Here is a 16,674-nt window from a genome sequence, read left to right as displayed (position 1 = left end):
TTATAACAGTTCAGAATCTATTCTTCCCCATGTCGATCATATCAGAGAGGCTAAGAAACACTTCACTAAAGCCGACATGGTCATTACAGCAGTATATGTGCAAGATACTCCTCATTAAACAATTTTAGTATTCAGTGATTCCCAGATCTGTAGCTGATATGTATTATTATTTCCAAAAAGCAATGTGAGTAAAAGTGTGTGCTGTATAACTAATCACAACTGTCTTTAAAACAAAATCAGTGCAATCGACAGCAATTTAGGGAAAGCCTCGGGATTTATGTGTTAATGAGACAAAAAACTTGTAAAGAAACTTTGTGAATTCATACAGAGGTGGACATAAAGATCACTAAAGTACTGACATGAATGAACAACTGGATAAGCACATCTGGAGCCAAACTTTCAAAAAAGCACCTGACTTTGTCAGCAAAATCCTTTCCTTGTGAATGCATCTTGCCAAAGGCTGTGGTGAGGGTTAAAAAAGTAGCATTTTAAACTGCAGCACAACAGAGTAAATTGTTGAAAGACTATGCTTTTGTCGTTTCTGTATTCTTAAGCCATTTTCCAGTTACACAATCCCCTGCAGTCACTGACACGTTTAACAGTCCCTGCTCCTTACCTGTCTTGTTACCCAAAGCATCAACACTGAGCTTCATTCAAGGCTTTACCATCCTTCCTTTCATACACATAAAATAAGACAAACATTTCCTCTACATACGTGTTCAATAATAATAATAGTAAGCTGGCAGGAATGAGAAAAAGCACAAAATGGGAATAGTTATGAGAAGAGCCTGAGCATCAGGGTGAGGAGGTGCCTTGTCTCCCATTATCTGAGTTCGTCTGCCGCCCCTCGGTTACACTGGCACGAGTTACACTGGGGGCAAATGCAATGAAGAATACTGACAATGTACACCTTCAGAAGTAGAATAAATCGACTGTATACCGAAGCATTTCATTGCCAAATGTATAAATACAAAGTAGAACATTTCAGATAAACAATGAGTTTTGTTAATTATAAACAATGTAACATAACTAATATGTGTTGTTACTTTTTCATTTATTCTTACCAAACGTAACATATCTACATGGGAAATGAATATGGGTAATATGTTTATAATAATTCTGATTAAAATACACTGTCAAAATATATTAATGAACAAACCTGAGACACATTGGCTTTTAGGAAATATCAAAAATCATGAGCATTGTAATTTAGAACAGAATGCATTGTTAACGTCATGCACTCTCTACTGACACGATGTCATGAAATAAAAGAAACAGCACAGTCCATACAAACTCATAGCCTCCATGATTTTTTACCTTATGATTAGTTGTCAATATCATATAAATAAAGTAATTTCAAGAAGATGACAAGTCTGCTATAGTCAGTTCAATAAACGCTCCGTTTAAAATGTTTGCATATACAGAATGTAAAACAGAATCTCAATGAAGCAGGACTTGTGAGTATAATGAATAATATGTGTGAGAAATTATAATTCATAATATAGCGGAACCTTGGTTCACGACCATAATTCATTCCAAACCTCTGGTCGTAAACCGATTTGGTCGTGAACCAAAGCAATTTCCCCCATAGGATTGTACATAAATACAATTAATCCGTTCCAGACCGTACGAACTGTATGAAAATATATTTTTTTAAAGATTTTTAAGCACAAATATAGTTAATTACACCAGAGAATGCACAGTGTAATAGTAAACTAATGTAAAAACACTGAATAACACTGACACAAACACCCAGGCTCCCTGCTCAGCTGCACACGCAGGCTCGCTCGCTCTCAGCTGCACGCGCTCTCTCTCTCTCTCTCTCTCATCAGCACGCGAGCCTGCTCTCTTCCTCTCTCTCTATCAGCAGCACGCGAGCCCTCCCACTCTCTCTTTCTCTCTCTCTCTGTAACATTGCAGCAGTTCGCGCTATAGCCTTACAACCTGATCACTGTATAAACACTTTTTTTAACGAGTTTTAAGCACAGGTGGAAAAAAAAGGAACATTTGAACAAATCCGAACTTTACTTAAAAACCAACCACAAGCAACCAAGAAAGTAACATTGCAGCAGTTCGCGCTATAGCCTTGCAACCCGATCGCTGTATAAACACTTTTTTAATGTTTTAAGCACAGGGGAAAAAAAAGGAACATTTGAAGAAATCTGAACTTTATTTAAAAACCAACCACAAGCAACCAAGAAAGTAATATTGTAGCAGTTCGCGCTATAGCCCTGTAACCCGATCGCTGTATAAACACTTTTTTTAATGAGTTTTAAGTACAGGGGAAAAAAAGGTACATTTGAACAAATCCAAACTTTATTTAAAGACCAACCACAAGCAATCAAGAAAGTAACATTGCAGCAGTTCGCGCTATAGCCCTACAACCCGATCGCTGTACTTTTTTTAATGAGTTTTAAGCACAGGGGAAAAAATTAATATTTGAAAAATCTGTAATTTAATAAACCACCAAGAAAAGTAACATTGCAACAAATCACGCTACGAACCACTCGCTGTAAACACTTTTTTTTAATGAGTTTTAAGCAGAGGGAAAAAAAATGAACATTTGAAAAAATCCGTAATTTAATAAACCACCAAGAAAAGTAACATTGCAACAATGCACGCTACGAACCGATCGCTGGAAACAGAAGTGAAAACAAAATCAAGCCCAGTGCATTCTTTAACTGCCTTCCTACCTTAAAGCTTCCAGCTCTCTCTCTCGCGCTGCCTGTGTGTGTGCGTCCAGCTCTCTCTCTTGTGCTACCTGTGTGTCTGCGTCTCTCTCTCGCGCTGCCTGCGTTTCTGCGTCTCTCTCTCGTGCTACCTCTGTGTGTGTGTGTCACGCTCTCTCTCTCTTGCTCGCTCGCTGCACAGGAAATACAAAGGAAGAGACTGAAAATGAACAAACCGAAAGGGAAACTGGCTTGTTCGTATACCGAGTGTGTGGTTGTGAACCGAAGTAAAAGTTTGGCAAACTTTTTGGTTGTAAACCGAGTTGTACGTGTACCAAGACTGTAAACATAGGCATTTCAATAAATAATTTAGCAGGCTTGTGTGTGCTTTTCAATATCGATTTAAGAACTAAGCAAGCCACCTATTGTACTAAACAGTAGCTCAAACAGCACTTAACAGTAAATAGTCTAACTGTAGTGCCCTGTGAGGAAAGAAAACACGCCAGATTTTTCTTAATGCAGGCAAAAAACTACTGAATGTTTATTGAGCGTGTTTTAACTATATACAACTGTTGCCTATTCCCTCATCACTCTGCCTCCTCCCACACTGTACTGCGTGTGAATTGTGTCACTTCCAGCCACTACACAGGTCCCCCCAAAATTCATATGCACGGGCAAAGTTAACTTTTCTGGGGCGCGCACTATGCGCCCTGTCCGAGTGCGGTTAGGCGGGGTTGTGACCAGACCTGGAGAACTTACATCTGAATGCCCGGTAGGTACAGATGTGTTAGGGAAAGCAGGTGCCAGGTCACCAACAGGTGCCGGAAAAGAGTCAAAAACCTCAGAGGAATCCAAGTGTGCAGGCTTGAGGCGATCTACCGAGACCGTCTGCTGTTTGCCACCGATGTCAAGCGCAAATGTTTTGTCTCCACATTCCAGGACTCGGAAAGGGACATCATAAGCTGGTTTCAATGGGCTGCGATGTGCCTCATGCTGGACAAACATGAACTTTGCTGATTGCAGGTGGCATGGGAACCAGGAGTGAGGTTGAGCCGTGCTGAGTAGGAGGTACCGGCTGGAAGGTGACTGCTGTGTCCGGGAGCAGAGATTGGTGTTGGGATGCAGTCCAGGGGGTAGAACTCTGAGGGATAAAATCCCCAGGCACACGAAGAGGTTGGCCAAACACCAGTTCAGCAGACGAGATTTGTAGATCCTCTTTTGGAGCCATACGTAACCCCAACAGCACCCTTGGCAGATGGTCAACGCAGTTGTCGTTGGTAAGGGAGGCCTTGAGGGTGGACTTTAGCAAGCAGTGAAATCGCTCACAAAGACTGTTAGCTTGGGGGTGGTAGGCAGTGGTATGGTGCAGGGTTGTCCCAAGGTCTTGTGTCATTGCAGCCCAGAGCTGTGAAGTGAACTGTGCACCACTGTTGGATGTGATGTGGGATGGCATGCCGAACCTTGCAACCCAAGTGTTGATAAAGGCTCTTGCTACTTCTGCTGCAGTTGTGGATATCAAAGGGAAAGCTTTGGACCACCTGGTGGTTCTATCAACCACTGTGAGCAGGTGTGTAAAACTGTGAGAAGAAGGAAGAGGGCCTACCAGGTCCATATGAAAATGGTCGAAATGGCAAGCAGGCATCTGGAAAGGTGTCAGTGGGGCTTTAACATGGCAGTGTATTTTTAGCCTTTTGACATGCAACACAAGCCGCTGCCCAGCTATGAACATCTTTTTTGAGGCCCGACTAAACAAATTTGCTCATCACCAAATGTTGCGATGCTTTTCGTCGTGGATGTGAGAGGTTGTGTAATGTGTCAAAGATGCGCTGTCTCCAGTTGCTGGGGACAATTGGGCGTGGGTAACCTGTGCTGGTGTCACACAGGAGCTTAGTAGTGCTGCCGTCTAGCTACACCTCTGACAACTGCAGGCCAGAGTCTGCCAAGTGAAGAGCTTGGACCTCCGGGTCCTCAGCTAGGTCAGCTGGTTTCATGGACAAAGGAATTTCCATGGATGGAACATAAGGTAAAGGACACAATGGGTGCGTCGTCAGTTCTTTGCAATTTCTGACTCTATGAACTCTTTTGTTACTGAAAGCAATAACTTTCAGAAAGACCAAATCCAAAAAGCATGGCAAATCTGTACATTACAAGAAGTACATAGGTGCCCAGTCTGCAGCTTCTTACCCTGAACAAACGCCAATAGTAAAGAACATAATAAAAATTAACAAAGCACAACATGAAGTCCTGACAAAACTTTTCAGAATGGCACACTACGTTGCCAAAAGTGAACTACCATTAAACATTTATTACCCTTCGCAAACTTCAACCAGAAAATGGCCTAGATCTCGCTTTTTCCTATCACAATGATCATGCATGCAGAGAATGTATTGGAGCAACAACACAAACGTCAAAAGATAAGATTGAAAAGGAAATATAGGAAAGCAAATTCTTATCTGTTCTTGCAGATGGCAGCACATACACTGGCATCATAGAACAGGTGCTGGTTCAAGGTTGCTTTATCTAGTCATGTTTACACAAGAAAACATGAAATTTGCCTTCTCAGTTGCATCTGATAACAAATGAAAGAAATGAAACAGAAGAAATAGAGACAAGATGGGTTAAGGTAAGCCAGTTTGATAATGTATATTTACACAAAAATTGTTACAGGATACATATTAAACTTTAATAATTTTCTCCAATATTCCTTACTATAAAGTCGTATGGCACTAGCAAGAAAGACTTTTCTGGAACGATTTGTGTAGGTTCTTAAAGTGTAATGGATGTCTGTCGTCAGTTGAGATTATTTCTAGTTTTTTTTAGCATTGTCCTCTGACACACACTTGCCAGATCATCTACGTACATCAGTCGCAACAACTTTAGCTGCATGCATAGTATTCTGCTGGAGCTTTTTAAATTTTTGGTTTGTTAGACCACTAAACCAGGCAATGAAACTGAAAGTGATAACAGACTGAATCACAGTGAGATAAAAGGACAACATGTGGTCCTTGTCTACTTTAAATTGTTTGAGTTTACGGAAGAGAAATAAACACTGAGTACATTTAGAGAATATTTTTTTGTATTTGCATTCCAGTTAAGATTGTTATCTAAGTTAGTTCCTAAGTATTTATATTCAGTTACTATTTCTACCTCCTCCCCCAAAACAACAATGTGTGAACAAACAGATTTCTGTCTCTTAATATCAAATGTAATTTATTTGGTCTTTTTTACATTCAAAGTGAGAAACTTTTTATTACACCAGCTTACCATACAGTCCACTTGATTTAGATAGTGACTTTCATCCTCCCCAGATATGCATCCTATGAGCATGGTGTCATCCACATATTTGATAATGGAGCAGTGGTCATTGTTTTGTCTCAGGTCACTTATGTACAGAGTAAACAGTAATGGTGATGAGACACACCCCTGTGTTTGACTTCATGTGTTTGAATGAATGACTTTTGAAAAAAGTCCTGTACCTTAACTGTCTGTGAACGATTTAAAAGAAAATCCAGAATCCATAATGTGATAAATGGGTTTACATTCATACTATTCAGTTCTCCAACCAGTACGTGAGGCTGTATGGTATTGAACGCTGAAGAAAAATCCAGAAATAGTGCTCTGACATATGCACCAGGCTGATCAAGAAAAGTATAGATTTGATATAAAATAAGAGCATCTTCAACAATTCTGATTGCACAGTAAGAAAATTTGTGGTTATCTTGAAAACACTTTGTTTCTGTCATTACAAAATGTCATTCTGTCATTGTTTTTCGCCAAATGTTTGAAGCATTTCATTTGAATAGAGGTGAATGCCACTGGTCAGTTGTCATTCAGACAGCTTGGCCTGGAAACCTTACAAACTGGAGTAATGACTAATTGTTTCCACAGCTTAGGTACAATGCCACTGGTCAGAGACCAGTTAAAAAGCAAATGAAAAACTAGAGAGAGATGTTTAAAGCAGGACTTTAAGAGCCGACCTGAAATGCAGTATGGGCCCACTGCCCTGTTTGTTTTAACCCACTGCAAGATTGTCACCACTTTAGATAAACTGAACACTATCACAGCAGAATTCCTGGTGTTTTATAAAGCATCTCCTTTACTTCTGCATTTTGGGTGAAATCGCTTGTTTCAAATCTGGTAAAAAAGTTAAGTTTATCTACTAAAAGCTTCTGGTCTTTGTCAGCTGGAAAGTTCACACTCTTTTATTTGTGGGCCCTTCCAAACCTAATTTGGATTGTTATCATTAAACCACCTCTTGATTTGTTCCCAGTACATCTTTTTATTTTCTTTAATTAACCTGTTAATCCTTTACTGTAAAATTAGTTTTTTCTTCTATCTGTTTTACTTGATGAGCATTTTGTTTTTCCAATAGTAGTGCTTTAACTTTTTTAGTGCTCCATGGTTTACTGTTGGGGTAGACCTTGACAGTTTTTTCTTTAATGATCATAGATTCACAAAATTTCATCCAATTACTTACAGTGAAAGTGACCTTGTTAAGTGACTGTGAGGATATCAGCATATCCTAGTCAGTATAGGAGAAGCATTCCTGCAGTTCCACTATACTGTCCTTGCACCAATTTTGTGTTTTTCATATGGCTGGTTTTTCTTGTTTCAGTTTCTATTTGTACCTTGGTAGTAGGTGAACAATGATGTGGTCAGATGTGCCCAGGGCTGCTCTATGATGCGATATGTAGGTGCTAGGGACATTAACACTTGTCTAGTGTTTTGTCCCCTCTAATAATAATAATAATAATAATTCTTTTCATTTATATAGTGCTTTTCTCACTACTCAAAGCACTTAGCAATTGCAGATTAAGGGCCTTGCTCAAGGGCCCAACAGAGCAGAGTCCCCTTTGGCATTTTACGGGATTCGAACCAGCAACCTTCTGATTTCCAGGGCAGACACCTAGCCTCAGAGCCACCACTTCGCCTAGTATTAACATTCACATACTGATGGTAATGTGGCAATACTGATTCCAGACTGTATACATTAAAATCACCCATCGCAAGTTTTAAATAGCCAGGTGATTTGATTTCTAGTTTTGAACAGTTTCAAGAATCACTACTGTCACAAATAATTAATTAAGCACTCTTGGTAAATAGTATGGGCGAAGTCCGATGGTGAGTAGTTCAATATTCGGTGAGCAGATGCTGTCTTTTATAGTGATATACTTGCACCACCATTTGTTAATGTAAAGGCACAGCCCACCGTCCATCTGCTTACCAGAAACTGGGTTTCTGTCTTGCCATACACAAGCAAATCCATCCTCTTCAACAGCTGTATCTGAGTTGGTATTCTTAAACCATGTCTCAGTAATACACATCAGAAAGCTTTTCGGAACTCATGGAGGTATCGTACAGATGCTCTCAGCTGTCCTGTTTATTCCACAAGGACTGTGTATTGCTCATGATGATAGTTGGCAAAGGTGTCCTAAAACTTCTTCGTCACAGACGTGCTCGAAGTCCACCTCACTTTCCTTGCCTTCTGAGTGTCAAAGCTTTTAATTCATCTGGTATATTAGTAGTACATGGAGAGCAACTGGCAGCTGGTCTCAGTGATAGCAGCGTATCCCGGCTGTAAATAAAAAGTGCCGGACACACATCCGAGGTTTCCTGCGTAGGTAGAGTGTATGTGTACCGTTGGATTACAAAGTCAATAATGATAAAAAAAACAAGCACAAAACATGGAGAGAAGCACTGAGAGATCTGCTACAGTGAAGCGACCAGAGGTTCATGCCAAGTATGTGAAAGATGATGGTGGCATATCCACTTACACGATCAAATGCCATCTAGTGAACAGCACATATGCTTTAGGTGTTTAAGAAGCTACTGATAAGTACACCATGGGTATCAGTGAAGAGACATGAAAGGAGAAAGTAGTGTGTTCAAATTTTGATGCAGCTGCAGAGATGATGGGTGAGAAAGCAAGAGTAGTTGTGAGACCGAAACAACGGATAGCCCACATCATAACAATTCACTATGTGGCACACAAATTAGAACTTGCAGTACTGGATTACTGTGAAAGGCTGTAAATATCTGGTCAAATTTGAGGATACACTGAAAACCATCTTTAAGATGTACTACTATTTCCCAAAGAAGTAAAGAGAACAGAATGAAATAAATTAACTGCTTAATCAGAAATTGGCACATTTCTTCAGGCTCCAGCAGGCCACTGGTGTGAATGTCTCTGAACAAACAATCAGAAACAGACTTCAAGAGGGTACGTTCTCTAGTGGGCCCTTTGCTCATTGCCCGGCACCGTGGAACTTGATTTGCATTTGCCATAGAATACCAGACTTGGCAGGTCTACCACTGGCACCCTGTGCTTTTCACAGATGAGAGCAGGTTACCCTGAGCATGTGATAGACGTGAAAGGGTCTGGAGAAGCCATGGAGAATGTTATGCTGCCTGTAACATCATTCAGCATGACCGATTTGGTGGTGGGTCAATGACGGTCTGGGGAGGCATATCCATGGAGGGACGCACAGGCTAAACAATGGCACCTTGACTGCCTTTAGGTATCGGGAGGAAATCCTTGGACCCATTGTCAGATCCTATGCTGGTGCAGTGGGTCCTGGGTTCCTCCTGGTGCAAGACAATGCCCGGTCTCATGTGGTGAGAGTATGCAGGCAGTTCCTGGAAGATGAAGGAATTGATACCATTGACTGGCCTCAATGCTCACCTAACCTAAATCCAATAGAACACTTCTGGGACATTATGTTTCGGTCCATCCGATGCCGCCAGGTTGCACCTCAGACTGTCCAGAAGCTCAGTAATTCTCTGGTCCAGATCTGGGAGGAGATCCCCAAGGACACTATCTGTCGTCTCATTAGGAGCATGCCCCGACATTGTCAGGCATGCATACAAGCACATGGGGGCCACACAAACTATGATTTTCAGTTGCTGCAATGACATTTCTGCAAAATGGACTAGCCACCTGCATCATTTATTCACTTTAATTTCAGGGGTGTCTTTGAATTCAGCCCTCTGGAGGTTGATAATTTTCATTTCCATCAAATGATATGGCATCCTTTCCTTCCTAACATATTACCCAGTTTACATCAGAATAGATATCTAGCACGATTATTTTCCCATTGAGATCTGATGTGTTTTCAAAGTGTTCCTTTAATTTTTTTGAGCAGTTTATTTAATATAATCTTTTCAGACATACGTTGACTATTTGCTTTTAATAGACCATATATCCTAAAGTCTACTTTAATCTCATGTTTTCAGCCTGTGCTGAACCTACCCACCCATATTGATGTTTAGATCAAGGATCAATATGCCTTGTTATTAGTTTTAGAACTGCTGACTATGAAAAGGAGATGCTTGACATCTTTTTTAAGTGGCTTGGAAAGGCACTATTACTTTACCTGGCGCTGCTTTTGTTTTTATCGTGGCCTGCTTGCTTTTCAATTGCCTTGTTCTCTATGAAGGAGGCAGTGTTTTTTAAGGAACTGAGTAAACAAGCTTTTGTTTGGGGACATGGCAGCTCTGCTGAGCCTTCTGGCTGACTAAAGTCTAAACAAGTTTCTGCAAACCTTCAAGGCCCTTAAACTTAAAGAAAACTAAGTAATCTTGCAAGCTATCACATAAACACTTTAAACATATAAACATTTTAAATGACATTTAATTTTATATTTTAAGGCTTATGAATATTCTAAATGATCAAATAATTAAAAGCAAGCTGCATTGTGTTAGCTAAGATTGAGCTATACAGGAGTTTAAGAGTTGATTATTAAAACAGCAGTTTGCATTCAGCTCCAGCAGCTTAGCCCTTATCAGTGAAGCTATGTGCTGCGCTTACTTGCACAGCTGCCTATGATTTTAGTCTTATTACTGGATGCTGGTGCAACAAGCAATTGTTAATTGAACACTTCAGCGTCTCATATTTGGGTCACCCTGGTTCCAACTTAATGACGAGGGCTGATCAATTAAAAGGTCTTCAATTTTTATTAGACAAGATTAGTAATGTGATAATGTGAGAAAACATGATCAGATGATGGTTATCTGCGGGCAGGCGGCAAGCATGACCTTCGAGTCCTAATCACTGTAATGAAAGGATTGATGATTATTAGGGGAAAAGATTTTACAAGGCAAGGTAATTGTTATGGAAACAGGTACAGCACAAGGTCATTATTGTGAAAATAACATGTAAAGTGGATGACGAGAAATATGTATGAAATGGGGATGTTTTGTGATTAGAACTGAAATAAAAATAAGTCACGCCCAATCTATTGGGCTAATTTCATGACGTGAGATGGTATGTCCTCTGCAATTGTCTCCTATGCTATGCAATAAAGTCTAAATTCTGACTGCCTTTCTGAAGACTCTGCTCGTTTTTTACTGAAGATTTCTCCACATTGCATAAAACAAACAATAATTTTTTTATGGTGCTCCCAACAATCTCTTAATACACTAATTACAGAGTGATCATTCTTATACCCTTTAATTTTTACCCAGTGTGGGAGATGGCCAGCTGTTCATCCCGGCCAATACCCCCAGGCCGCTAGATGGAGCCCTCCCTGTAGCATGGAAGTGCCCCGAAGACCAGCAGGGAATTATGGACAATGGAGTTTTTATTCCCAACCCTGCTAGACACGGAAGCACGTCATGATCATATGACCAGAAGGAACGACGTGTTTCCAGGTTGAAGAGAAGGACTTTTTATCTGACCCGGAAGTGATAAGAAATCACATGGACTGTAGGATGGGAAACACTTCCAGGTCAGGGAATATAAAAGGACTATGGGAAATCCCAGACATCGAGCTGAGCTGGGTGGAATGGTGGCAACGCGTCTGGGAGTGGAGGATTGGTTATTGTTTATTGATTATTGTTGTATTTATGAGTATAGTGGAGTGGAGAGTGCTGGGTGCACATAATTATTATAAAATAAAGTCATATTGGACTTTTATCTGGTGTCTGGCGTCTCGAACAAGGGTTCAAGGGAGCGATTGCGCTCTCTATCTGTTACAGTGGCGTAGTCGGCAGGATTCTCTGGCCGTCAGTTTTGGCAGAGGACCTGAATTTAAAAAAAATTTCTGTGGACAGAGAACCCCAAGAAGACAGTGTCAGGACGCACAGAAAAGCTCACCATACTCAGGAGGCTGCGCTGCAAAATAGGAAGCCTCATTCAACATCGGTACGTGATGGGGAAGAAGAATGGGGATCGCCCAAAGGAGCAGACCCTAGATGATGCCGCGCGTCTATGGACATACCTGACGGGAAGTGAGGAAGACCAGGCAATGATTGAAGCCGAGAGGACCCGGGCGTTACGGCACCTGGAGGGCGGTCGGACTTCGGACGCACAGGACAACCTCTATGATATAAGAGGACATAATCGGAGTCCGGAGGTATGTGCCGAAAAAACATCCAATTCACCGGGACCTTACTTTAATTATTTTTCGAATGTCTTCTTGATTCTGATGAGGAGTCGGAGATATTCTTCCCACCTAGGCAAGATGGCCGCGATGATGAGGAGTTTAGCCCATCTAGGAGTCGAAAGCTAGGGATCCTATTCGACGAGAGTAGTCACGTGGACTATCCCGGAGCAGGCTGGGGAAACCAAAAGGACTACAAAAGATCACCTGACCAGGATGAAGTCCTTTCATTCGCCAAAACGGGACACGTGATCGCTCCCTCAGGATTGTGGGAAGGAGAAGGTCAACGTCAGTCCATAGATGAGGTCGTCGTTTCCCCAATGGAACGAAGCTCCCTGAAAGGGAAAGGGGAGGCAAACAAAGCAGCGCCAGCCGTAAATAAAGGTAATGAGGGACGGGATGTGACTGATCTGTCCGCCGCTAAATTAGAACAGGCGGACCGCAGTCGGCCAGTGGCACCACACCGGCCCTCTAAAATGCGAGACTCCAAGTCCCAAGAGCATCCACGAAACCTGTCAGAGCACGTGCCGACAGCGGACGTGCTCATTGGCTCCCGGCCGGCAGGTAAGGAGAATGAGAAAGTGATCCTACCTTCGGTCGAATTAAATAACTCTGTCGACGTGCGGGTACTTGAGAAACTAATCGAGCCCGTACGGAGTTTCTTGCAGATGCTGACAGAGATGGAGAGCAAGATAAAGGAACTGGGAGCGGCGGCCGAAGCGCCACTAAAGAGGGTTGAAGAATACCTACGGTGATTTGGTCGGGAGTCTCCCGTTATGATTGATTTGGCGATACAGGTGAGTTTTACCGGTATCGTACAGAATAAGGGGACGCAGTGCGATTCGGGCCCACAATTGAAAAGTAGAGGGTGCCAAGTCACTGCGAACCCAACAAAAGATTGTGGTGTGATGACAGAAGGGGCGGAGGAAGCGCCGGTCAAACCAGAGCAGCTGAAAAGTGCTGTCTCTCAGGGCAATGAGGTGCTGAAGACGCCGCCCCTAATTAAGGTAAAAGGGAAGGGCGTGCAAACAGTAAAAGGGCTCTCTTGTGCTAATAGAGAGACCCAAACTGGACACAAGCCCCAGATTAAAAAGGAGATCCCTACAATAAAACGGGGGTCTCCTGACAGGTTGGGAAACGTAAGGGCGGCCGATAAACCTGCCTCAGCGGAGAGAAGGACGGAGCCAGAGGTACCGAGGTGCTTCCAGTCTCGCAGGGGGAGAATACTAAGGGGACCACGGCTTTGCTATGAATGCCATAGGCCGGGTCATCTATGGCGAAGTTGTCCTCGGAGGACAGGGGATCAAAGAAGTTGGTGATACAACGTTCCCCCTAGGTTCTCCGGGGAGCCTAGACGACGAAGCCCAAGCCTGGCACGTGGATCCTCGTGAAGAAAGACGTTCCTCTCGGGACTGGTCGCTCCGAAATACAATTCGTCGCTGAGGGGGGAATACTGTGGGAGATGGCCGGCTGTTCATCCCGGCCAATACCCCCAGGCCACTAGATGGAGCCCTCCCTGTAGCATGGAAGTGCCCCGAAGACCAGCAGGGAATTATGGGCAATGGAGTTTTTATTCCCAACGCTGCTGGACACCGTGGGGCCCACCAGAGGACGCTGCAGGGAGGCTCAAGGACTTATACGTGCCCTATAACCAGGAAGCACGTCATGATCATATGACCAGAAGGAACAACGTGTTTCCGAGTTGAAGAGAAGGACTTTTTATCTATCTTTTTATCTAAATCACATGGACTGTAGGATGGGAAACACTTCCGGGTCAGGGAATATAAAAGGACTATGGGAAATCCCAGACGTCGAGCTGAGCTGGCTGGAATGGTGGCAACGCGTCTGGGAGTGGAGGATTGGTTATTGTTTATTGATTATTGTTGTATTTATAAGTATAGTGGAGTGGAGAGTGCTTGGTGCACATAATTATTATAAAATAAAGTCATATTGGACTTTTATCTGGTGTCTGGCATCTCGAACAAGGGTTCAAGGGAGCGATAGCGCTCTCTATCTGTTACACCAGTACATTAAAAGTAAACATAATATGCAAGTTACAAATGGCGTTTGTCCCATCTCAACCTGTACTGCAGTGTTAGGCAAGGATATAACAGCACCACAATATACTCTCAAAAACTGACTCTGAATAACATCCAGTTTTTTTTAATTAGAGTGAGATGCTAATCCATAAGCTATACAACCATAATCAAATACTGATCTAATTACATCTATACAAATAGCTAATAAGGCTTTTCTAGTTGCACCCCTATCATATCCACTTTATATAAACTATAAAGAGTTCAATATTTTAAATCCCTGGGAATGGGTAATTTGACATTAGAACAATTATTAAGGTATAGAGACTAGTTTAAATTGATTCAAAGATCCATATTCTATTATTTAAAAGCGATAGGGTTTTAGAAAGCATTTAATTGGAAAATATAGGTATTTCTAGTCATAGTATTTTTCTTCCCTTTCTGCATCACACTCCAGTCCAGTTGGTGGCGGTAATGCACTTTAAGTTGGTTTGCCACTCGCCATTGAACAAAAGAATAAAAAATAGATGAAAATATTTGACCATTCTCATAATGCTGTAACAGACTGCTATGACAGATGCTCCCTCCTCAGCTTGGTGCTGCAGAAAAAATAAATGATGCAGATGGGCAAGCTTTTCTCCTGCCAGATTACTGACTGAATAGGTTTTATCGATACGTTTCTTTCTTTAATTAAGATGTTGATTTCTAACACAGCATCTATATTATTTGGCATTCAATTTTAAATGCATAGGAATAATTTTACAAAGAATTAACATGCAATTCCAGCAGCAAAGTCCTGCCAACAAGAGGATCACTTAGAAATAATTGCTCCTGGAATTTCTCATTTGCTGTTCAAATCTACTGCAAAGCAGAGGATAAACTAATTAAAAACATCCCTGTATTTTATCATATTCAAGTAATGTGCAGGGCATTGTTGCTAATTAAAGCCATTCAAACCCTTTTTCTGGTATTACAAACAAAACCTAGTCGACTTCACTTCCATAATGTGATTTAAAGCTGCAATAAATTTACTTACAAGTGGAAGGTTTCATTGTACTTTGGAGCCCAGTTATTGTTCTTGGACTTTGTAGTAAACTTGCGCTTCTTATCGCTGAGGTGTGGTCCAATCATGGTCACCTCAACAAAAGGCCGAAACATTCCTGACGTCTGCCATTTCAAGTCATTTGCAGCCACAACTGCAGAAGAAGAGCAGAGTCTGATCAATATGAAACAAAATTCAGCAATGGGAAACACAAGATTACAGACAACAGGCCACTCATCTCAATCTCGTTAAAAATGTTGAACAACTTTAAATTGTAGCACATGTTTATATTAAATACATATATATAATTTCACTTTCCAGGTTTTTAGTCTGTTTAACAATTACCGGATCAATATATTGAGCATCATAGTTTGCCTTTAATATTAAATAACAAACAGCAAGGCTATGGATAATTTTAGCGCCAGTTTTTGGGGCACTTCAATGGACCCTTTTGGCAGGAGTTTCCAACTTGGAATTTGCACTGAATAATCTTCTGCACATCTGTTCAAGCTACTTTCATAATCATCATTCCTTTACTTTCAGCACTCTCAACAGTTCCATTAAAGACAGGCTTAATTACTTCCACTCTGTAGCTTGCAAGCTTACTAAAATAGTAAATCATACTGTGTATTCGTATTCTATAAGTACACAGTTATTGTTTTTTCAACATCACAAAGAAGTGCAACTTAAAGTTATTGTTGACTCTAAACTTGCCAAGTATTAGAGTTTGCACAATATTCCTTGTCCAAGTTTGACTTCCTTGTGCCAAAGGCTGTCAATACAGACTCTGGCTACTTATATTAGAAAAAATAAATTCAGAAACTGGATTGACTGATGTTAATTAACAACATTTACCATATCTATATAGACACATTATTTCCCAATCAGGTTATAACAGGGGTTATAATGCGAAGCAAAAAGGCTCACACCAATAAATGCTTTCTAGTATAAAAAATACAAATAATTTAAAATAAATTACAAAATGCATGGGTGGGTTAAATCAAGCACAATGTGAAAACTGTCATCTTCCTATGATAAACAAATATATAGATGATGAGTATTGGTAAATAACTGTAATTTTTCGGAATAATAAAACGACAGACAAGAGAGATACAACACAAATGACCAGCAGTGAAATGAATGTAAATGATCCTATATTTCTCATACAATGTGAAGTTAATAAAATAAAATTTGCACAGAAATGAAAGGCTGAAAACTAAGGAGAAGTGTAAGGAAGCATGAAAGACAGTTGTAATTAAGGATGAACTTGCAGTCCAGCTGTCTGTGTATCATTGGTCCAGTTGGGCATGGATACGTTGAGTTTTTTTTTTACCAAGGAGCTCTGCTTACTTCTTCTTCTTCTTTCAGCTGCTACCATTAGGGGTCAACAAAGTGGATCATCTTGTTCCATATCTTCCTGTCCTCTACATCTTGCTCTGTCACACCCATCACCAGAATGTCCTCTCTCACCACATCCATAAACCTTGTTCTAGGCCTTCCTCTTTCCTGGCAGCTCTATCTTTAACATCCTTTTCCCAATATACCCA

General features: G+C 41.2%; 1 protein-coding gene across 1 annotated transcript in view; it reads right to left on the bottom strand.

Moving 5' to 3' along the window:
• The window catches only part of LOC114654212 (protein unc-13 homolog B-like), an 837,814-nt gene that overhangs the window by 13,471 nt on the left and 807,669 nt on the right, over positions 1-16,674 (bottom strand). The window contains 1 exon segment of the mRNA XM_051929449.1: positions 15,122-15,281. Within this exon segment, the coding sequence (XP_051785409.1) occupies positions 15,122-15,281 (160 nt within the window).

This window comes from Erpetoichthys calabaricus, chromosome 7 (genome assembly GCF_900747795.2).
Source record: "Erpetoichthys calabaricus chromosome 7, fErpCal1.3, whole genome shotgun sequence".
In the NCBI taxonomy this organism is placed as follows: domain Eukaryota; kingdom Metazoa; phylum Chordata; class Cladistia; order Polypteriformes; family Polypteridae; genus Erpetoichthys; species Erpetoichthys calabaricus.
This window is presented reverse-complemented; position numbering and strand designations above follow the sequence as displayed.